The sequence below is a fragment of the Balaenoptera ricei genome, assembly GCF_028023285.1.
Source record: "Balaenoptera ricei isolate mBalRic1 chromosome 7 unlocalized genomic scaffold, mBalRic1.hap2 SUPER_6_unloc_1, whole genome shotgun sequence".
Lineage (NCBI taxonomy): Eukaryota > Metazoa > Chordata > Mammalia > Artiodactyla > Balaenopteridae > Balaenoptera > Balaenoptera ricei.
In genome coordinates, this window is record NW_026777444.1 from 1159682 (window position 1) to 1185386 (window position 25705).

Here is a 25705-nt window from a genome sequence, read left to right on the forward strand (position 1 = left end):
TTGGGTTGGGGGCGGGGGCAGGTTATTATAGAGGAAAGAGTCAAAGGGAAGAAGCTACAGAAATCTACATAAAACTCCCCGGCTCTCATCTGCCTCCTAGGCTGTGCATGCACAGGGCGAAACTCCTAGACGCCTAGCAGAGAATGGCTGTTGGGAGGCTGTTAGCTAAACAAAGATTGCAGAGGCTGCAGGGTTCCGAAGAAACGGAGTTCAGGCTCAGAGGAGAGAGACCGTGATGAATAACCCAAGCATTTAGTTGAGACCCTAGACAACCCATGCCCTAGGAATGAGAACAAAGCCAGAACAGACTTATCTTATTTAACAACAGCTAAAACTAAGTCTCCACAGGATCAAAGTGGTCCATTAGCAATTTAACTGGCTGCCAGAATAAAATTCAATGCTATTTAGAGGAAGATAACAGTCCAGAGCTTCTACACTAGGGGTTGAATAGGGGTCAGCAAACCTTTCCCATAAAGGACCAGCAGGTAAATACGTTTAGGTTTTGAAGGCCATAAACAGTCTCTGTTGCACATTCTCTTAAAAAACAACAACAACAAAACCAAAAACCTGTAAAAATGTAAAATCCATTCTCAGCTTCATGGGACACATAATAATAGCCACCAGGCTGGATTTGGCCCATGGGTCACAGTTTGCTATCCGCTGCTCTACATTACGCTCACAACATCAATCATACGATGCTAAATTAGTAGGTACATGAAGCAGGGAAAGTGATTAATAATCAAGAGACAAAGCAGTCCACAAAAATACACAGACTTATAAGGGATCTACATATTGGTCTTGGTCTGTGAGGGCTTCAAAATAATTATGATTACATATTAAAGACAACAGAGGGAGAACAGAGAAAATGGATTAAAATATAAAATACTTCAAAACAGAATTATAATCTATAAAAATGATCATACTGACATTCTAGAACTGCAGAATATAATATGTGAAACAGAAGAATTTGTTGGATGGTTTAACAGCAAAATAAGCACAGCAAAAGAAAAGAATTAGCAGACTCAAAAACAAGTTAATAGCTATTCAAAACACAGAGAGAAATTATAAACAACAAAATAGAACATATGTTAGATGTGGGATGTAGTCAAACAGTCTAACAGATGTAATGGAGTCCAGAAGGAGAGAAGAAAAAATGGGCCAGAAGCAATATTTAAATCTGTAAAGGACAAGAAGTTTTCAAATTTTATAAGACATCAACCTACAGATTTAAGAAGCTCAGTGAATACCAAGCAAGATAAACGCACAAACACACACAAACACACAAGCAAGATAAACGCAAAACCATATCTAGGTATATTACAGACAAGACACTAGAATCAAAAATAGAGAAAAAACTCAAAAACAGAGGAAGAAAGGACATATCTCTTGTCCTGCTCAAGAACAATAAGAATGAAAAATGAGTTCTCAAGATGGCTCCTCAAGAGAAAGTCAATGAAACAACATCTTTAAACTACAAAGAAAAAAAATCAATGTAGAATTCTATACCCAGGAAAAATATCCTCCAAAATAAGGAGTAAGTAAATACATTTTCAGACAAACAAAAAGTTGAAAGACTGTATTAACAGACTCTACTTCAGAAAATAATAAAAGAGGTTCTTTCGGATGAAGGGAAAAGATTCTAGATGGAAGCATGGATATATAAGAAATGAAGAGCTGCAAAAAGTTTAAATATAAAGGGAAATATAATAGACTGTTAACTATTTAAAGCAATAATAACAATGTCTCGTAGGGTTTATAACATATGAGGAGGATGGCAAAAATACATAAGAACAATAGCAAAAAAGTAGGAGGCAGGTAAATGGATTTAAACTGCTTTAAGGTTTCTGCATTTGGAGGGGAACATGGTAGAAGTACAGCTGACCCTTGAACAACCTGGGGGTTAGGAGTGCTGACCCTCCACACAGTTGAAAATCTGTGTGTAACTTTGTGGTCAGCCTACATATCCACGGTTCCGCACCTGCAGTTTCAACCAAATGTGGATTGTGTATGTATTCACTGAAAAATATGTATGTATTCACTGAAGTATGTATTCATTGAAAAGTACCCACGTATAAGTGGAACCACACATTTCAAATCTGTTATGTTCAACAGTCATCTGTACTAAATAAAGGCAGACTTTTGTAAGTCATGACACATTTTGCAATTTCTAAGGTAATCACTGAAAGTATGACATTAAAAGGTTAATCAAGAAAAGCTAATAAAGGAGATAAAACGGAGTAAGAAATACTTAGAGAGCACAAGAGAATCTTTCTTGGTGAGTGAAGTATTCAATAGCTTAATCTGGTGGTCGTTCTACAGATGTATACATAGATAAACATTCATTGAGTTGTAGAGTAAAGATCTGTGCACCACAGTGTATAACATGTATTATACATATTATAATAAATAAACAAAAAAACTATACATAATTTCTAGAGTAGGGGACACTAAGCTACAGAATCTTTCTAAATAGAATCCATCATATTTATCAAAATTTTAATGGCTTACAGCTATTTTCTGAAACTTTTTCCCATAATATATGAGGCACTAAATAATTGTTGTCATTAAATAAAGTAAATGAACAATGACAACTTAATTTACTGTACTAGTACCAAGATAAAAAATACCTAATTCTCAAAAATGTAATATATTTTAAAATTTATTTATTTATTTTTGGCTGCGTTGGGTCTTCGTTGCTGCGGGCAGCGGGCTTTCTCTAGTTGTGGCAAGCAGGGGCTACTCTTCGTTGTGGTGCACAGGCTTCTCATTGCAGTGGCTTCTCTTGTTGCAGAGCCTGGGCTCTAGGTGCACGGGCGCGTCAGTAGTTGTGGCATGCGGGCTCAGTAGTTGTGGCACGCGGGCTCTAGAGCGCAGGCTCAGCAGTTGTGGCGCACGGGCTTAGCTGCTCCGCAGCATGTGGGATCTTCCCAGACCAGGGCTCGAACCCGTGTCCCCTGCATTGGCAGGCGGATTCTTAACCACTGCACCACCAGCGAAGTCCTCAAAAATGTAATATTTGACAACTGTTTCCTCTTTACTTTTTTTTTTTTTAAGTTTTTTTTGACATGGACCATTTTTAAAGTCTTTATTGAATTTGTTACAATATTGCTTCTGCTCTATGTTTTGGATTTTTTGGCCACGAGGCATGTGGGATCTTAGTTCCCCAACCAGGGATCGAACCTGCAGCCCCTGCATTAGACGTCTTAACCACTGGACCGCCAGGGAAGTCCCTCCTCTTTACACTTTAAGAATAAACTTGGATTTTTACAATTTCCATGTACATGTATTTTTATTGTTATTTATTTTTATTTTTTTTGGCCATGCTGTGCAGCTTGCAGGATCCTAATCCCCTGACCAGGGATTGAGCTCGGGCCCTGGGCAGTGACAGCACAGTCCTAACCACTGGACCACCAGGGAATTCCCGTGTACATGTATTTTTAATCAATATGCCAGAAACAAACTGGGTTTTGGAAACTGTACATTTGCAACAGTACACAGGTAAGAATATCACATATTCACATAAAGCAATTAGGAGACCGCTGTTTTGTGAAATTTTAATAATGATATTCTTCCAAGAAAACATTTCTGGAACTAGAGAATAGGTCGACTGGATCACAAGCAATAAAGCAAAGAAGAATCAACCTTTCTAAATGTGTGAGTCAGACACATAAACAACACATCAAAATACTCTCATTTAATTCTAAACATCCTATGCAAGACAGGTGTTCTTTCCTAACAAATGAGTCTGCAATACAGTAAGGTAGAGCAACTTGTGTATAATCACAGGACCAGTAAATCTTCAAAATAAAAACTTATAAATTCATCATTGGATAACTGCCTAGGAAATCTTTCAATAGAAGTAAATGTCTTTATCAGTAAAGACTTATGCATGACAAATATGATATTAAGACCTAAGAACTAAACATGCCTGATAAAAACAAAAACAATCAAAGAATAAACCAAGAAATATGGTAACTTTGTGCACAATTATAAATCTCATTGATACTTTTCTCATGCTTAACATGATATAGTTTAGGAAAAAAAATTCAAAATAGAGAAAAGATTTAATAATCTATCACATACTACAATCTTGGAATTTTCAAACACTACGACAATTGGCCAATTATCACATCTTTTTGCACAATATGCCCACTTCCATTTTAACATCTGATTTTCCTCAAAACACCTTCGTAAACAGTAAATTCTCCTTCAGAGTAGATGTTGCAAGTCAATCTGAGAGACTTCAAGGCTAATAAACGAGGCAGACTGGACACAAATGTGTGCTTAAGATCCACGACAATGCTGAGAGGGCAGCACTCAGAGCGAGTCTGAGACTGCTCTTCATGACCAGCTCTCACTCCCCGTCCCTCTGCCAATCATGCAAGAACTACAGAGTCACTCTGAAGAAAATAAGCCAGTGATAATCCAGACTCAGAGACATCAGGGACAGTTGATTAATTTTCACTGAGCTGAAAACAGGGGAAATCCACATGATAAATGGAAGTCTACCTACGGAAGAGCTGAGACCTCCCTAGTCCCCTTCTCTCCCTCAGCTCTAAGAAGTCCCAGTCAGGGCTCCACAAGCTCCAGCCAGATGACTGAAGGATTTCCCTCTAGGGAAAAGACATTCTGAACTAACCAAATATTACTATATAACTACTTTGTTTATTGAAAGGATGACAGAGAGGAAGTATGTGTGTATGGAGGGGAAGGAGAGGTAAAGTCTCATCCTCCGAAGTCAATACGTAATACAAACAACAAAAAACAAACCAGACAAAACCAGACATACTGTAAGCATATTTTTTAGAACCATGGTAATAAATATGAGAGAAAAACTAAATGTGTCAAATGCAGTTACTTCTAAGGGGCAACAGGGTAGGTTTAGGGTTCTGTTAGTTTTTGTTGTGACACTTTATAGAACAATTATTTTAAATTGTGTACATGAATAAACCAATAAATGTAAAAACAAAAAATTTCTTAGGGAATCTGGATGATGTGTAAATGATAGCATTTTTAAAGGAATTAAGAGATCAAATTTAGGGACTTCCCTGGCGGTCCAGTGGTTAAGACCCCGCACTTCCACTGCAGGGGGCACAGGTTTCATCCCTCGTCAGGGAACTAAGATCCCACGTGCCGCGCAGTGTGGCCAAAAAATAAAGCAATCAAATGTAAGTAGGGCTAGAAATAATACTTAATAAAATGGTAAGAGTTGAAAATAAGAGGTCCAAACAGACCTTCTCACATACACACACACATTACTGGCTCTGCTACCAACTTGGCAAGTAACCTAATGACTCTAAACTTATCTTCTCATGTGAAAAATAAAGACAGTGGAACAATAACCAGGAAAAAATTCCCCAAACCCTATCCTCCTTTACAAATATGACTGTCAAATGATTTCAAGTAAGTTCCGTTTAGGTAAATCCATCATCCTTATACTCCTTTTGCTTCCCATTTCAATCAGCATCCACCTGCTAACCCCAACTCTATAATCCAGTTTGTACTACAGATTTGGTTAACAAATACTTTACCAGATGAAAACAAGGTGAGGTTCAGCCAACTAAATATTCATCAACCCAAGCTATAACATAACTAGAATATTATTAATTGAATTTCATTTTATTTCAAGGGGAAAAAACCTATGATTTATTTCATCTTTCACTAACAACTTAAGTACTGGTATCATTTTAAAAAATTATCCATTAGAGAGCCCAGAAACAAGCCCATGTACCTAGGGTCAATTAATCTACAGCAAAGGAGGAAAGAACATAATACAATGGAGAAAGGTAGTCTCTTCAACTGTCTGGTGCTGCCCCAGTGAGTGGTGCTGGGAGCTGGACAGCTACACATAAAACAATAAATTTAGAACATTTCCTCACACCACACACAAAAATAAACTCAAAACACTTTAAAGACCTAAATGCCAGACACAACACCATAAAATTTCCAGAAGAGGACACAGGCAAAACATTCATTGATGTAAATTGTAGCAATATTTTCTTAGCTCAGTCTCCCATGGCAAAAGAAATAAAAGCAAAAATAAACAGATGGGATCTAATTAAACTTAAAAGCTTTTGCACAGCAAAGGAAACTATCAACAAAACAAAAAGACAACTTATGGAATGGGAAAAAATATTTGCAAATGATACGACTGAAAAGGGGTTAATATCCAAAATATACAAACAGCTCTTATAACTCAATACCACAAAACAATCCAATCAAAAAATGGGCAGAAGACATGAATAGACATTTTTCCAAAGAAGACATACACATGACTAATTGGCACATGAAAAGATGCTCAATATCGCTATTTATTAGAGAAACGCAAATCAAAACCACAATGAGGTATCACCTCACAACTGTCAGAATGGCCATCATCAAAAAGCCTACAAATAACAAATGTTGTAGAGGGTGTGAGAAAAAGGAACCCTCATATACTGTTGGTGGGAATGTAAATTGGTGAGATCCCTTAAAAACTAAAAACAGAATTGCCATATGATCCAACAATTCCACTCCTCGGTATATACCTGGAAAAAACAAAAACACTAATTCGAAAAGATACATGCACCCCAATGTTCATAGCAGCACTATTTACAACAGCCAAGACAAAGAAGCCACCCAAGTGCCCACCAACAGATAAATGGATAAAGAGGATGTGGTACATATATACAATGGAATACTACTCAGTCATAAAAAAGAATGAAATAATGCCATTTGCAGCAACGTGGATGGACCTAGGGATTATCATACCAAGTGAAGTAAGTCAGAGAAAGACAAATGCTATATGGTATCACTCATCTGTGCAATCTAAAAAATAATACAAATGAATGTATATGCAAAACAGAAACAGACTCACAGACATAGAAAACAAACATATGATTACCAAAGGGGAGGAACAAATTAGGGGTATGGGATTAACAGATACAAACTACTATACACAGAACAGATAAGCAACAAGGATTTACTGTATAGCATAGGGAATTATACCCAATATCTTGTAATGACCTATAATGGAATATAATCTACCAAAAAAAAAAGAATCACTATGCTGTACACCAGAAACAACACAATATTATAAATCAATTGTACTTCAATAAGAAAAGTTATCAGTTATTCTTTATTGAGGACATAAGAGATACAAAGAGAACAAAAAGAAAACTGAGGGAAAATGCAATGTGGACAAAAATGAAAGTAAACAAACAAAAATCCTCACTGCATAAGTTTCATTTTGTCTTTAAATACTGCTACCTATGAAGTGCCTCAGAATTGTGCACTGAATCACATGTGCTGAATAAATGATCATACATTTTGAATATTATTTCAGTTTTTCCAAATATAACTCTATGTATGTCAATTTTATACATATACATTCACATATAAAATAAATATATAAAGCCCAGAAGCATAGAGCAAGTTAAATGACACAAAAGGCAGAGAGTAAACATTCAACTCCCTCTCATCTCCGCCCTCTAGTAAGTCAGCCATCCTTCACGTAGCAAGGGAGAGTCCTGGGAGCACATTCCTAAGTCTATACAAAAGCAGAACACAGGTACAGCTAAGTGGAGAGGCTGTGGTAACATGGAAGCCTCCACCAGGGGGACACGTTGGCAGACTATACCTTCCCAAAAGCGTCTACGGCAATATTTCCCATTCCACGTGATCTTTTAGAACCTTGCCACTTTCCCAAGAGACAGTCTATTTCCCTTTCCTTGATCCCAAGTGTGGCTCTGTGACAGCCTTGACAAACAGAATATGGTGGAGGTGACATTATGTGACTTTCAAGGCCAGATGAGAAATGGTAATATGACTAGAGCCTGGTGCTCTCTCTGAGATGCTCACTTTTAGAAGGCAGCCACTGTGCTATGAAGAAGCTCAGGGCACACAGAGAGGTCACACACAGGTGTTCAAGCCCCAGCGAAGGTCTCAGGTATCAGTCATACAAGCTGAGTAAGCCTTCAAATGATTTTAGCCTCCAGCTTTGAGTCTTCCAGCTGAGGCCCAACAAATGCAGCAGGTATAAATCATCCCTGTTGGATCTGTGACTCACAGAATCCCTGAGGATAATAAATATGCCACTAAGTTTGGGGGTAATTTCTTATGCAGTCCTAATAACTGGAACAGGTTGGTTTTACAGAACTCTTCCTTATCACACAGCCTACTGCTATACAGGTGTACCAAAGTAAAAATAAAAACAAAATTTAGGCAAAAAATCCTCATAGGTTGGTGAAATCAATCCATGTAATACAGATACTATACATTTTAAAGTATTAATGGAAACAAGTTTTTGGTGAATTGATGATGAATTTAGGGCATGAGGGAGACAATTCCATAGGCTGGCTACAGTAAAAAGAATGACTATGTAAACAGAACTTGAAGCTGAAGCAACACTTATGGGCTTACCTCACTCCTATGTCCACAACAGAGAAAGAGAAAGAGAAAAAAACTCATGAAGTTGTATCAACTCCTTTAGTACCACACTTTCTCTCAGGAAAATATAAAGGAAAAACTTTGATGAGATAAACACCAGATGGAAAAAAAGCAGGCTTTGGCAACAATGAATATTTGATCTGTGGTACAGAAATCTTTTAGGGAAAGCAATGCCTGCAACAGCTAAGACGTTACAAATCATTCGTCGGTAGCCTCCAAAGGAAACTAAGTGGTTCTCCTTCCTGGTGAACAGAGATGCTGGTGAGCCTAGCAGCTGCCAACAATGGGGATTTCTGAGACTTAAAGGTACTTAATGGACATGAGAGAATAACTAGCAGAGGTTCAAGCTCCCCTACTAGTTTGCAGGCTATCATGAACCACTGGCACAGGCTGTAAGCTACATAACTAGGGAACCATTCATGTAGATTAAAATAATCAGCATCTGTAACAAAAGTGCAAACCAACTCAGACACTCTGAATGATTCCAGCCCTGACACTCAGAGGAATAAACATACTACATATCCAACAGTCAATATCTCATATTGTTCCTCTTAAGTTTTCTGATACCCTAAAATAATGGTAGAGAAAGTTTCTAGTAATAAACTCAACTCAGTTAGAACTGATATTTAAATATATTGGGACTTCCCTGGTGGTCCAGTGGTAAAGAATCCTCCTTACAATGCAGGGGACACAGGTTCGATCCCTGGTCGGGGAACTAAGATCCCACATGCCACAGGGCAACTAAGCCTGCGCACCTCAACTACTGAGCTCTCGCACCTCAACTAGAGAGCCCGCATGCCACAAACTACAGAGCCCAGGCACTCTGGAACCTGCACACCATAACTACAGAGGCGCATGGGCCACAACTAGAGAAGAGAAAACCCTCATGCCACAACTAGAGAGAAGCCCGTGCACCGCAATAAAAGATCCCACATGCCTCAACAAAGATCCCGTGTGCCAGCAACTAAGACCCGACACAGCCAAAAATAAATTAAATAAATAAATAATAAATCATTTTAAAAAATCAATAAATATATCAATATAATATATATTAAAAGGTCTAAATATAAACAAAAATAAAATAAATGCGCTAAATATATGTCTTCCTATAAGACTAATTAAATAGCACGTTGATTTCCACATTGAAAAATACAATACTATTATCAACTAAAGTGCCCAACAGGAAAATTATGCTAGATGGGAAATACAGCATAAACATAATGTGTTGTGAGAACATTTAAGATTTTATTCTCTTAGCAACTTTCAAGTATAGAACACAGTACTGTTGCCATTAGTCACCATGCTGTACATTAGCTCCCAGAACTTATTCATCTTGTAACTGGAAGTTTGTCCCCTTAGACCAACATCTCCCCATTTTCCCCATCCCTCGGCCCCTGCCAACCACCATTCTGAGTTCAGCTTTTCTAGATTCCACATATGAGTGAAATCATACTGTATTTGTCTTTCTCTGTCTGACTTATTTCACTTAGCATGATGCCAAGGTCCATCCATGTTGTCACAAAAGGCAGGATTTCAGAAGATCAATATTTTATACTACTTAAAGATTTCAAAGTCTAGAAATACCTGCGTAACACAGCAGGAAACAGATGAAGGTGTTATCCTGGAGATGTGGAAATGAGGAATGAGGAATTCCAGTTTCAGTATGGACTATATATTAGATACTATTATTTTCATAATATTAAATTTTGGGGTGTGATAATGATATAGCTGTAATTTATGAGATCCTGAGGCTGCTGAAACACAGGTGAAGTGTACCACCTACTTTCAGAAGGGTCAGAAAACACACACAGAGAAAAAGAAAGATAAAGGAAATGAGCAAAATGTTAACAACAGGTCAATCTACGAAAAGGGTAGGTGGGTATTCACGACACTAGTCTCTCCCCTTTCTGTAGGTGTGGATCATTTAAATAAAAAAGAGGAATGCCTTTGCATATATCAAGACATGTCCACAGCAACATTACTGATAAGAGCCCAGGGTGGAAACAATCCAAATATATACAAACGATAAACTGGACAAATAAATGGAGATAAATAAATGGATAAGTAAACTGTGGTGTACTCATACAAGAGAGTACTACACAGCAATGAAAATGAACCAACTACTGCTAACACACCACACAGGTGAAACCCACAATGTTGAGCAAATAAAGCTGGACACAGGTAGGATGAACAACCATTTGTTGAATAAATGTTTCAGATAAGGCTCAGATAAGATCAGGGCTGCTATTTATCTTTGTTTAGCAGAAATTTTCTTCACAGACAGTAGAATAAGATCACGATGGGAATGTATAAATTATTTATGAGAACAAAGTTCCTTTCCCACACCCTCAAGCACATTTATAAAAACCACCTACATACTATTGACCTGCTCCACTAATAATGCGCTGCTGGTCTGTCAACCCCTTAAAAGACCTTGAATTAGAACGTGTATTTGATAGTTACAAAACCAAACTAACAAGACTTTCCTCTTTGAAGAAGGCTTTTCAAACTGCATTACGATTAAACAATTTTAGTTTTAAAATTTAATCTAAATTCAGATTTATAACCAGATTATTAAAATTAAAAAAGACGTAAAATACTTACATTAACTTTGAAAGCCTGTACAGTGTTATCCAGAAGAAGGATGTTGCAAACCACCTCTGTATGCAGTCTATCTCGGGCCAACTCTGATGCTCGTACATTGTAGGTTCTGCCAGCAGGCAATCGGAAACGTGAGGTCATTACTGTCCACACGAGGTCTAAGTTGAAAAAAAAAAATTAACTAAATAAAGGGACAGCTGAAGATACAGATTATTTATATAAAAAGGTACAAAGTTATTACATATTTTTCAATTAACCTTAGGTAAAAAGCAGTTACAAATTTTGAAACACCTGGATAGGAATTGTAGGCATAAAAGAAAATATCATATATAGTTCATCATGTAAACTAAAATTACAATTGCCTGGAAGAAGAGCTTTGTTTTGAACTGTCCATTAAGAAGACAATACACAAATTGCTGAGGTAGCCATATTCCAATTCAAAATACATAAATTTAGGAGCAGCCAAAAAGGAGGAAGGAAAATATGCTACCTCAGGAAGCCGGGCATTACTCATTGATGCAAGCATTAAAAAGACACTGGAGAATGGCAACAGGAGGGAAGGTTATTCACCTCTCAAGGGCCTTTCCTTTTATTCAAGCTTAAGATTTGGGGGAAACATGGGAGTTTATTAGTTGGGATTTTTTTTTTTTAATATAACAATACCCTTTCATTTTAACTAACCTCAAATGAAAACTAATTCTAATAGAACTATTCTTAGGAAAACAAAAACAAAATAGAAAACTTAAGACTACAGATCTTTGTTTCTCAATTTTTTAACCTAAGAGGGAACAAAGACTGCCTATAAAAAAAAAAAAAAACGGGTATCACATCATTTTCAGCAACAATTGACGTTAGAAGACAATGAAGATGTAGCTTTGAAGTTCTGAAAGAAAATTATTTGAAACAGAATTATGTTCCCCCCAAATTAGCATTCATGTGAAAGAATAAAGTTACAGTCATTTTCAGACATTCAAAAATTCAAAGTTTAAAATCCATAAAACTTCCCTCTAAAAGACAACTGGGGGACTCTCCTAGTGGCACAGTGGTTAAGACTCCGCGCTCTCAATGCAGGTGGCCTTGGTTCGATCCCTGGTCCAGGAACTAGATCCCACATGCATACCACAACTAAGAGTTCGCATGCCACAACCAAGGAGCCCGCCTGCCGCAACTAAGGAGCCCGCCCGCCTCAACTAAGACCCGACGCAAACAAATAAATAAATATTTTTTAAAAAATAAAAATAATAAAAGAGAACTGGATAAAGGAAACAAACTACACTACAAACACAACTGTATAGAATTTTAAAATATAAGTAAGCAGTAAGTACTAAGAAATTTAATAAGTAAAAATTAATAATAAAAAAAACCAGCAATTCAAATACATGGTATTCAGTAACTGCAGTTGACATACTGTTCACGTCAAAAGGATTCAAGCTAAAAGTAAACGTCAATGTTACATACGTATAAAAATTGTATAGAGGAAAATAGCTTTGGCATGCTGACAGAGAGGGGCTAGCCAAGTAAAATTCACCAATTAAAAGACACTGATTGGCAGTTTCCAGTTCCACATGTAAAGAGCTCAGGAAGTCCCCACTCCATCCTAACAAGCAAAAAAAGCAGAACAGACTGGAAAATCAGCAACCCTTCTTGGATCCATAAGAGAGGACACAGGGAAAACTGCTGTCCCAAAGATTGGAGAGACAGGTGAAGAGAAAGAGTCACAGCTTATGGGAGTAGAGACTTCAAGTCTCTACTTGAAACTGCCACGGAAACCAGCACATGAGTAGGAAAGTCTGAATCCAACTGATGACTTGCTGGAAGCTCAATGTGGACAATTCCAAGAGTTTTTGAAAAACTCCAGGGGGCCAGCCATAGCAGAACTCACACAATATTGTGAGATTGACCTCCAGGAGCTCCGTCAGATTCCCACAGTAAATATCAGAGAAAAATACCCGAGCTTCCCACAAGGGGCGGGATGGTGGAGGGGGTGGACACAAGACCATTATGAAATACAGCTGACCCTTGAACAACACAGGTTTGAACTGCACGAGTCCACTTATACGTGGATTCTTTTCAATAGATACAGCACTGCATGATTCACAGTTGGTTGAATCCATGGATAAAGAGGACTGATTATGAGACTGAGCATTGGTGGATTTTGCTATCTGCAGTACGTCTTGAAACCAATCCCCCATGGATCCCGTGGGACGACTCTACATGATTTTTCAACTCTGTGCGGGGTCAGCACCCTGAACCCCCAGGTTGTCCAAGGGTCAACTGTACACCAGAGCACTCTGTTCTTCTTAACAAGGGCTGTTCTCAGGAGAAACGAGTTAACCAAAACCTAACTGACCTGGGGCAAGGACAGTACTAAATTCCAGCTGACTCCAGCCTTCTAGAGGGAGAAGGGAAATACCCAAGTCCAGCCCACACTAGCCATCCTGCCCCCCTATAAGGGGAGAGAAAAAAAACCAAGAAATCCTTGTGTAGTTCATAGTCCAGAGGCCTACGCTCACTAAAATACTGAAACCTAACCACAAGACTACAGAATGCTTCCTTTCCCCCCCATTACTAAAGGCCTATTTACTGAAGTTCCTCTTACCAATATATATAATGTCTGCCTATCGAGAAAATTTTATAAGGTATACCAAAAGGGGAAAAAAAACACAATGTGAAGAAACAGGGCAAGCATCGGAACCAGACAGGAAGGTGTGTTGGAATGACCACACAGGGAATTTAAAACAACTATGATTAATAATATGCTAAAGGCTATAATAGGCAGAATGCAAGAATAGATGGGCAATGCAAGCAAAGAGAAGAAAATCCTAAGAAAGAACTAAAAAGGAACATTACAGGTAAAAAACACTGCAACACATATGAAAAATGCCTTTCATGGGCTTACTAGTAGACAGACTCTATGAGCTAGAGGATGTATCAATAAAATCCCCAAAAACCAAAAGCAAAAAGAACAAAGACTGAAAAAAACAAAACAGAATACCCAAGGACTGTGGGACAAATACAAATGATGTAACATACGTGTAAGAAGAATGTAAATTGGTGCAGCCACCAACAGATATATTGGGCATAGATATATGCCCAGGAGTGGGACTGCTGGATCATATGGTAGTTCTATTTTTAGTTCTTTAAGGGACCTCCACACTGTTCTCCATAGTGGCTGCACCAATTTACATTCCCACCAACAGCAAGAAGAGAGAAAAAAACACAAACAAAACCCCCATAAGAACCAAACCCAAGACCAAAAACCCTATACTTAGCCATATCCTTTAAAACTACAGAAAATCAAAGATAAACAAGACAGAGGAAAAAACACCTTAGCTAGAGAGGAGCAAATATAAGAATTACATCTGACTTCTTAACTAAGCAAGAAAGAAGAGAGTGGGGTGAGATACTTAAAATGCTCAGGAAAAAAGCCCTCAACTTACAATTCTGCACCCTGCAACATTATCTTTCAAAAGAGAAAGACGAATACTTTCTCAAACAAAAGTTTAAAAACAGAGGGAATCTGTTGCCAGTGGACCTTTGCAAGATATGTTAAAAGAAGTTCTTTAGAGATAAAAAGAAAATAATATAGATCAGAACTCAGACTTAACCAAGTGAAAGCCCTTAAAACGAAGACTAGGCCCTTCCTGAAGTGAAAGGAATTCTGCTGCAGGCTTTAAAGACATTATCTGTCATGCAGCTAGAGGGCCCGTGACAGGGCCATGTGGCAAGGAAGCACAGGGCCTCTGTGGGCTGACAGTCAACAAGGGACTGAAGACCTCAACTTCCCAAGCTGCCGCAGTCCAGTCAACACCTAGCTTGCAACTTTGTCAGCTCCAGCCAAGCTGTGCTCATACACCTAACCCACAAAAACCAGGAGAAAATAAATGTGTGTTGTCTTAAGCTGTAAATGAACTTTAAAAGAATAGACAAATCTGCATTGCTCAGCCCTATTACAGAAATGCACTATCTGTTCTAAATATTTAATACTCTCAAATATGGATTGTCACAAGATGTTGGTATCCTATTATTTACAATAAAACCTTTTTAATTTAGACCCTGCTAACTGAGAGCTTTAAATAATTTTATTTGATTATTTGGTTTGATGTTAACCTCTAACCACTGAGGAAAAACTAAATTCATCAAATAGTAATCTTTAAATTTTTAAAAATTTTATTTATCTACAGTTGATTTATAGTAATGTATTAGTTTCAAGTGTACAGCTTCAGATTCTTTTCCACTATAGGTTATTTCAAGATACTAAATATAGTTCCCTGTGCTATACAGTAAATCCTTGTTGTTTATCTATCCTATATATATTAGTTTGTATCTGCTGATCTCAAACTCCTAATCTATTCCTCCCCCACCTTCCCCTTTGGTAACCATAAGTTAGTTTTCTATGTCTGTGAGGCTGTTTCTATTTTGTAAATAAGTTGATTTGTATTATATTTTTAGACTCCAAATATGAGTGATATATTATTTGTGTTTCTCTGACTTACTTCACTTTGTATGATAATCTCTAGGTCCATCCATGTTGCTACAAATGGCAATATTTCATTCTTTTTTATGGCTGAGTAATATTCCATTGTGTATATATATACCACTTCTTTATCCATTCATCTGTCGATGGACACTTAGGTTGCTTCCATGTCCTGGCTATTGTAAATAGTGCTGCTATGAACACTAGGGTGCATATATCTTTTCAAATTACAGTTTTCTCCAGATATATGCCCAGGAGTGCAACTGCTGGATCATATGGTAATTCTATTTTTAGTTTTTTAAGGAACCTCCATACTGTTCTCCATAGTGGCTGCACCAATTTACATTCCCACCAACAGTGTAAGAGGGTTCCCTTTTCTCCACACCCACTCCAGCATTTAAGTAATCTCTAAATTTTAAAAAAATTTCTTGAAAAAAGAAAAAAACTTAGAAGAATAAACTGAGTTTTACACTCATGTATGTGAAAAATATCTTTTCCATTAAAAAACACCAGGAATAATTTCTAAGTAGATTACCAGTATATTCATTCATATATTCATCCAGTCATTCAACAAAAATTTGTTGTCTGTGCCAGGCACTGATCTAAGTACAGCTGGGATGAAAAAGAGGATGACCAAAAACAAACCCCTAAAACTGGGGGAGTGGGATGTTCACAAAGGGTTTTGGGAAGCTCCAACAGATGCCTGGGAATCCAGAAGGCCATCAGCCTGTGAGAACTATGCACATGCCCAGGAAAGAGCTGAAAAAGCCCTAATCTCTCACTTTTTGATAACCTTGAAGCTCTGCAAAAACAAGATGTGAAGGCTAAAGCAGGGCTGTAAAGCCTTGAAAACCACGTCAGCAAAGGTTGGAAAACTTACTGGTTCACGGTATGTGAGAAAATCTGTCCATTCATTAGCTGACTACTAAGTTAACTGAGGAAAAACAGTGCAGCAACACAATGACATACAGATCTTATAAAATTAGTTCAGGAAGACCACTAAACAAACTAAATAATCAAAGCAACACTAAATAAACAAACAGTAACAAAAACAAAAAGAGCAACAATAAAAGACCAGGGAGGAAGGAATGCGATTTCTAGAGTTGATAAAACATTATTTTAAAAGTACAGAATTCAACATGCAAAATTCCAAAAATGTAAATACAAAACAAAGAAAAAAGCACGATAGAATGACCCACATACAGGAGAGAAAGAGAAAAAAAAAAAAGGGAGTTCAATAGAAACTGTCCCTGAGGAAGCTCACACAATGAACTTACTCAACAAAAATCAAGGGTTATAAATATGTTAAATAAAATAAACCACAACTACAGAACCAAAGGAAAGCTGAGAACAATATCACACCAAATGGAGAATATAAATAAAAACACAGAAATTACTTTTTAAACAAGCAATTCAGAATTCTGTAATTAAAAAGTATAATAACTGAAATTTAAAATAGAAGGGCTTAACAGATTTGAGCTAATATAATAAAGAGTTAGCAAACTTGAAGATAAGTCAATTGAAGGACTTCCCTACTGGTCTAGTGGCTAAGGCTCTGCGCTCCCGAGGCAGGGGGCCCAGGCTCAATCCCTGGTCAGGGAACTAGATCCCAAATGCCACAACGAAGAGTTTGCATGCCACAACTAAAAGAGCCTGCATGCCACAACTAAAATATCCCATGGAGGAGAAGCAATCAGGTTAGGACCCACAACCCTAGGAGGGGACACAGAAGAGAGAGGTTATAGGCTTGGAGATCCTCCCTGAGGAGTGAGCTGTTTGAACCACACATTGGGCACTCCAACCCTGGGGTCCAACGCCACTTAGCTGGTGTGAAAACCAGTGGGACTTACAGGAGGTTTGTAAGAAATAGAGACTCCATTTGTGAAGAGCACACACACGCTTACTGACTCCTGGGAACAAGGTGGAGGAAGAAGACGGAAACCACCCAGGGCTCCAGAAAGCTTCTCTTGACCAGCCAGGGCATGCCGCAACCCACACCAAGCACCCGCTCCAGCCCCTCCAGCTCCAGCAGCAGCGTGAGGGCTGCCATTGCTCAGGGCAGTGCACGCCCAGCGGGGACAGGCGGCTTGCACAAGACACTGCATCTGAATGGGGGAGCGGCCACTGCTGCTAGTAACAGGGACACCAGGCGGGGAGCTGTCTTGAGCTCTGACTGGCACACTGGGACCACCCTGGCACAGCCCTGGCCTGCACCAGCCCCTCTTGCTCCAGGGCTGTTCCCCTCTGGGGTGAACGTGCCGCTGCTGAGAGGGGAGAGAGCTCACACGGAAAGGGAACAGGACCACCTTGCACCCAAACTTCAGGGCTTCTGCTCCAGCATGTTGGGAGCCAACCCCGTGCCAAACAGGGTGGTGACAACCACTGAGCACAGAAGCTCTGGCTCAAACCTGGCTCTAGCTCCAGCACCTCGATCTCCAGCCCCACCTCCTTCCAAGGGGACAGCTGCGAGTCCACCCTGAGGTGTGACCCGTGCTCACTTCAGATCCAGCTCTCCTACCAAAGCCACTGAGTGTCTGCAGCCTGTATAGGGACACTCCCACACAAGTCTACTCCTTCAAGACTGTGACAGATAATGTGTTTCACCTGATTTCATAGACAAAGTTAACCAAAACGAGAAGACAGAGAAATTTGTTTCAAATGAAAGAATAAGAAAAAAAAAAAAACCCTGTAAAAAAACCTAATGAAAGAGAGAGAAATAACTTACCAGATAAAGAGTTCAAAGCATTCATAGTAAAAATGCTGCCTGAAAAGAACAAATGAAGACAGTGAGAAATTTTACAAGAAACTAGAATATATAAAGAAGAATCAGAGCTGAAGAATACAATAAATGAAATGAAAAACCCACTAGAGGAATTAACAGCAGACTGGGTGATACAGAAGAATGCATAAGCATTCTGAAAGATAGAATAATGGAAATCACCCAATCAGAATAGCAAAAACAAAAACAATCTTTTAAAAAATGAGGGCAGTTTAAGGGACCTCTAAAATAACATCAAGCATATACTATTCACATTATAGGGGTCCCAAAGGAGAAGAGAGAAAAAAGGGGTTGAAAAATATTTGATGAAATTATGGTTGAAAAATTCCTGAATCTGAAGAAGGAAACAGATAACCAGGTACAGGAAGCAGAGTCTCAAACAAGATAAACCCAAAGAGACCCATACCAAGACATATCGTAGTAAAATGGCAAAAGTTAAAGATAAAGAGAGAATTCTAAAGGCAGCAAGAAAAAAACAGAGAGTCACACACAAGGGAACCCCCATAAGGTTATAAGCTGATTTTTCTGCAGAAATTTTGCGGGCCAAAAGGGAGTAGCATGATATGATATATTTAAAGTGCAGAAAGGGGAAAACCTACCACTTAGGATACTCTACTCAGCCAGATTATCATTCAGAATTGAAGAATAGAGAAACTTCTCAGACAAGCAAAAACTAAAAGAACTCATCAATACTAAACTGACCCTAAAAGAAGTGGTAAAGGGCCTTCTCTAAGTAGAAAAGAAAAGGCTACAACAAGAAGAATTTATAGGAAAGGAGAAACCCCACTAGAAAAGCCGAATATTTAGTAAAGGTTGTGGATCAAGCACTTAAATAAGCTATATGAAAATTAAAAGACAAAAATTATAAAATCAACCATAACTACAATGAACCGTTGAGGGATAAACATGAAGATGTAAAATATGACATCAAAAAACACAAAATGTGGGGAAAAGGAGTAAAAAATGTAGATCTTCTAGAATGTGTTTGAATTTAAATGACTATCAGTTTAAAACAAGTAGATATAGTTATAGGTCAACATATATGAACCCCATGGTAACCATAATTCAAAAACCTACGACAGATACAGAAAAACAGAGTGAAAGGAACACAAGTATACCACTAAATAAAATCACTGAATCTCAAGGGAAGAAACTAAAAGAAGAACAGAGAATAACTACAAGAACAGGCAGAAAACAAGTAAAAAAATGTCAGTAAGTACTTACTGATCAATAATCACTTTAAATGTCAATGGAATAAAGCTCCAATCAAGGGCTTCCCTGGTCACACGGTGGTTAAGAATCCGCCTGCCAATGCAGGGGACACGGGTTCGAGCCCTGGTCCAGGAAGATCCCACATGCTGTAGAGCAACGAAGCCCATGCGCCACAACTACTGAGCCTGCGCTCTAGAGCCCGCGAGCCACAACTACTGAGCCCACATGCCACAACTACTGAAGCCCACGCACCTAGAGCCCATGCTCCGCAACGAGAAGCCACTGCCATGAGAAGCCCACGCACTGCAACAAAGAGTAGCCCCCACTCGCAGCAACTAGAGAAAGCCTGCACTCAGCAACGAAGACCCAACATAGCCATAAATAAATAAATAAATAAATAAATAAATAAATAGCTCCAATCAAAAGACATGAGGTGGCTGATTAGATTAAAATGACCCATCTATATGCTGCTTACAAGAGACTCACTTCAGAGCTAACGACTGAAAGTGAGGGGATGGGAAAAGGTATTCCAAGCAAATGGAAATGAAAAGAAAGCTGGCAAAACTAGACTTTAAAACAGTCTATAACAAAAGATGAAGAAGGGCATTATATAACGATAAAGAAATCAACGCAGGAGAATATAACATTCATTAACATATATGCACTGACATAAGAGCACCTAAATGTATAAAGCAAATATTAACAGACATACAGGGAGAAATTGACAATAATACAATAACAGTAGGGGACTTTAACACCCAACTTGCATCAATGGACAGATCATCCAGACAGAAAATCAGTAAAGAAACAGTGGTCTTAAATGACACATTAGACCAGTTGGACTTAATAGGTATCTATAGGACATTCCATCTGAAAACAGCAGAATATACATTATTTTCAAGTGCACATGGAACATTCTCCAGGATAGATCACATGCTAGGCCACAAAACAAGTCTCAACAAATTTAAGAGGACAGAAATTATATAGCATGCATTTTTTCTGACCAAAAGGGTATGAAACTACAAACCAATTACAGGGCGGGAAAATGGGAAAACACAAACACGTGGACACTAAACAAATGCTACTAAAAAACCACTGGGTCAATGAAGAAGTGAAAGAGGAAACCAGAAAATATTTGGAGACAAATTAAAATAAAAACACAACTTTCGAAAATCTACGGGACACAGCAAAAGCAGTTCTAAGAAGGAAGTTTAGAGCGATACAGGCCTACCTCAAGAAACAAAACAAAAAATCTCAAACAACCTAACTTACCATTTAAAGGAATTAGAAAAAGAACAAAGTCGAAAGACAACAGAAGGAAGGAAATAATAAAGATCACAGGAAATAAATAAATGGAGACCAAAACAAAAAACAATAGAAAACATCAATGAAACCAAGAGCTGAATTTTTGAAAAGAAAAACAAAATTGATAAGCCTTTAGCCAGGCTCATCAAGAAAAGAGAGGCTAAATAAAATAAGAAATGAAAGAGGAAAAATTACAACTGATCTCACAGAGATACAAAAAAACCATAAGAAAATACTACAAACATTTACATGCCAACAAATTGGACAACCTAGAAGAAATGAATAAATTTCTAGAAACATACAATCTTCCAAGACTGAACCAATCCAAACATACCGATCACCAGTAGTGAAACTGAATTAGTAATTTAAAAACTCCCAGCAAACAAAAGTCCAGGACTGAATGGCTTCACAGAGAAATTCTACCAAACATATAAGAACAGCTAATAACTATCCATCTCAAAATATTCCAAAAAACTGAAGTGGAGGGAATACTCCCTCCCAAATTCATTCCATGAGGATACCATTACCCTAATAACAAATCCAGACAAAGACACTACGAAAAAAGAAAACTACAGGTCAATATCTCTGGTGAATACAGATGCAAAAATCCTTAACAAAATATTAGCAAACTGAAATCAACAATACATAAAAAGGATCACACACCATGATCAAGTGGGACTCATTCCAGGGATGCAAGGATGGTTCAATATCTACAAATTAAACAATGTAATACACGACATGGGAAAAAAATCACATGATCATCTCAACAGACGCAGAAAGAGCATATGACAAAATTCAACAACCATTCATGATAGAAACTAATCTAAGTTGGTATAGAGGGAACATACCTCAACATAATAAAGGCTATTTATGACAAACCCACAGCTAATATACTCAGTGATGAGGGATATGGGATTAAGAGATACCAACTACTGTATATAAACAGATAAGCAACAAGGATATACTGTATAGCACAGAGAATTATACTCATTATCTTGTAATAACCTATAATGGAGTATAATCTGCAAATATACCAAATCACTATGCTGTATGCCTGAAACTAACACAATATTGTAAACCAGTTATACTTCAAATAAAATATTTTTCAAAAAAAATTAAAATTTATATATATTTGCTATCTCTGTCCACTATTAGAACCTAGAAGCAATAGTCCAATAACACTGAACATACATAATGCCCTACATACTACTACACACTAAAAGAAACCAGGACTTCTTGGGAGAAAAGGCTGATTCCAGAGCTGGGGCACAGAAGATACAAGGTCAGGCTAAATCTCTTGTGCCGGTAAGTAAAGAAGTCCTCAAAATCTGATGGGAACAAATAAAAAAACATGAGAGGCAGTTAAAAGGGGCTCCCACCAGTTAAATGAGACAACTTAAGTTTTAAAATAAATAGTAACAAGAATAGATAATACCCTGAATAAAACAAAAATCCATAGGTCTAAACTGATACTAATTTTTTTAAGTCAGGGAAGGGAAAACTCTTCTTTGTAGAATAATGTCAAATGATAAATGTAGAATAACACAAATAGAAAATTGCCATTTTACAACTACCATAACTGATTTAGGCAAGAATCATCAATGAATGCTAAAATCACTGGGTGAAAGTTTATTGAGGAACAAGATACACACATAATCTCAAAAGTATTTTTCCACTGATTACTTAATTACAAAGGGGGAAAGGTATCCCTACAATGGAGAAATCTGTCAAATCCCACCTTAACCAAATGATCATATTTAACCTCACCAAAACTACTGTCATAGGCACCATGATGTTACACATTGAGAACACAACTCCTATGTAATATTCCTGCCAAAAATGTTTAACCTGAATCTGATTATGAAAAAAATTAATTAAAACAATCAGACAAATCCAAATTGAGGGACACTCTACAAAACAACTGGCCTGGATTCTTCAAAAATGTGAGGGGGATGAGGAAAAAGGGAGAATAAAGAGGAGATTAGAATAAGGCTGGAGAAGCACTGTAGATTAAAAGAGACGTAACAACGCAATGCAACGTGTAGTCGTTGATACAATCATGAATCAGAAAAAAAAAAAGTCATATCTATATCTCTATCTAAATCTATGGGACTTGTTTGGACAACTGGAGAAATTTGAACATGGAATGTATTTCAGATTATAGTACTGTGTCAATGTTAAATCCCCTGAGTGTGATCATGTGGTTATGCAGGAGAATGTGTTTATTTCTAGAAGATGCATGTTTGCATGCTGAAGCATTTAGAGGTAAAGTGTTATGATCATGATGTCTGCAACCTTCAAATAGCTCAGAAATTTTTAACATATAAACACAGAGAGAGATAAAGCAAAGTAGCAAAATGTTGGCAATTGGTGAATCTATATGAAGGGTACACAGGTGTTCAATATACTATTCTTGCTACTTTTCTGTAAGCTTGAAATTTTTCAAAATAAAAAGTTGTGAGGAAAGAGTAAAAAGAAATTCCTTTCAAATTCTGTTTTCACACTTAAAAGAAGCAGATAAAAACAAAACCTTTGTTATCCAAAATTATGAAGCAATTAACCACTCACAAAAAGTTTTCAGTATAATTGACAATCCCTTACCATTATCATTTTGTATGGGATGTTCTCCAATGAACCATATGCTTTGCTACAATCTTAATTTCTTATATGATGCTCTGGATGTAACTATAAATTAAAATGTTGGTATTGTAAGTACTGGACTGAGTAACTTAGCTTACTGCTATAACACTTATCCAGTGAAAGCTCCCTCAGCCCTCTGAACTAAACTTGGCAATATAACACTGAATAGGCCAGATTCTCTTAGGACAGTACTGTTAAAACTATGAGCTATAAGGACTTCCCTAGTGGTCCAGTGGGTAAGACTCCATGCTCCCAATGCAGGGGGCCTGGGTTCGATCCCTGGTCAGGAAACTAGATCCTGCACACATGCGCAACTAAAAGCCCGCATGCCACAACTAAGATCCCACATGCCGCAACTAAGACCCAGTGCAGCCTAAATAAATAAATAAATACTATGAGCTAGAACACTGTTACCCTGTAGAAGGAAAAAAAAAAAAATCAAATGTAGCAATAGTTTTGATCTAAAATTTCTCTCTATATATTTAATATACCAAACACATTTGCATAGTAGTTATTATACAATAACTTAAACAAGAAGCTTCTTATTTAACAAATGGTATAGTACAGCAAAAAAGTATCCCAGTTAATCATGTACAAACCAATCACCTGAGACATGAGCACTGGACATGCACACTGATTCGCTGATGATATACAGGCAGCATTTTCCAAATGTCCTGATACCCTTTACTCAACTGCTACTGACCTCTAAGAATGCTGAATTACCATGCCAAAATAAATACCATATTCATTGTGAACTATAAACACAGAACTAATCTGAACTATTTCTTGCATCAAATTTATTTACCTGAGGCTTTTCCTTTTTTGTTACTTAATATTTTACATTTAATTATTTCCTATTTATACATTATAGCATTGAAAGTACTGTGTGTTTGTGAGAGTGAGAGAGAGAGAGAAAGAGAAAGAGAGAGAGAGAGAGAGAGAGAGAGAGAGAGAGAGAGAGACACCTAACCCACTAAGGCCTCTAAAGAGTTCCCTAATCCTGGGCCTTCAATACACCTGTTTACTCATGTAAACATGTCAGCAGCTCCTAGTTACTAGACACAACACTAGATGCTAGAGATATAAATATATATACATCTAGCTCTCTGCCCTCAATGAGCTCACAGTCTAGTTGGGAAAGAGACTTTAAATAACTCAGTGAAACAGTATACTAAAAAAAGATATAAACAAACTGTCCTGGTGAGTCAAAGAACTACTGTCTCTCCTGTCTGTAGCTCATTGCCTAAGTACTAGAAACAACTTCAGCAGCCGTTAGTTCTTTCCCTCTTCACTTTCTAAATTTCTGATCTAGTCTCTTCTATAGGAGACTCCAAAAATAAAGTCAATCCTTCATAAGTACCAACAGCCAATGCAAATTGTTTTCTTCTTCTCTAAAAAGGGCCAGCCGTGTAGTATATGTGGTATCATCTTTTGGGCTTTGGTGTTCCCCTCTTATTCAGCAAAAACTATTTTCTTACTAGTTAGGGGTTTAGTGTAGAGCATTTTTAGACAGGAAGGAAAGAAAAAAATAAAGAAAGGAAGAAAGGAAAGAAAGAAAGAGAAAGAAAGAAAGAAAAGAAAGAAAGGAAGGAAGGAAGGAAGGAAGGAAGGAAGAAAAAGGGAGAAAGAAAGCTGGCCTCTAGAGTTTTTATCCTTCCTTTAGAAAGCAACTGTTTGACATAAGCAGAATTTTCTTTGTAACTGAACACAAACAATAGAGTTTATAGCATCTAACTGTTTAATGAAATGTTTCAAACTATAATTTGAAACTCATTGGCTATGAAATCAAATTAGTGGATCAAACACCTATGTTTTTTAACAGAATAGTGTAAAAGAGAAGCTATCAAGAGCATGATATAAAAGATACCTCTTAATTGGGGTAAAGCGTAAACAGTGGGAAAGCTACTGACTTTATATCTCCTCATAATACCATCCAATCCTATTTATTACCTCATGTTCTCATGGATCCTTGTTTTGGTTGTAAAGAACTGATTATCAGTCTTTCACAAATAAAGTTAGATTAAAAGAGAAGGCACTCTGCAAAGGGGCCAAGACTATAAAAATACAAACTATTAGTACACATGGGAGTACTGCTTAATAGGTAAGACTGTGGGCTCAGAAATCAGACTGTTTTCAGGCTCAAATTCTTACTACCTTTATGACCTTGGATAGTTGCTAAGCCGCTCTGTGCCTCAGTTACCTCGTCTATAAAACGAGTTGCTATGAGGTGAAGTGAGATAATACATGAGAAGCCTTTAGCACAG

At 37.6% G+C, this 25705-nt stretch overlaps 1 protein-coding gene across 2 annotated transcripts in view; it reads right to left on the reverse strand.

Moving 5' to 3' along the window:
• The window catches only part of PTPN4 (protein tyrosine phosphatase non-receptor type 4), a 182099-nt gene that overhangs the window by 140050 nt on the left and 16344 nt on the right, over window positions 1-25705 (reverse strand). For both annotated transcript variants that reach the window (XM_059912035.1, XM_059912036.1), the window contains exon 2: window positions 11032-11186. In XM_059912035.1, coding sequence (XP_059768018.1) covers window positions 11032-11169 — 138 coding nt within the window. In that variant the 5' untranslated portion in view covers window positions 11170-11186. The remainder of the gene's footprint in view (window positions 1-11031; window positions 11187-25705) is intronic.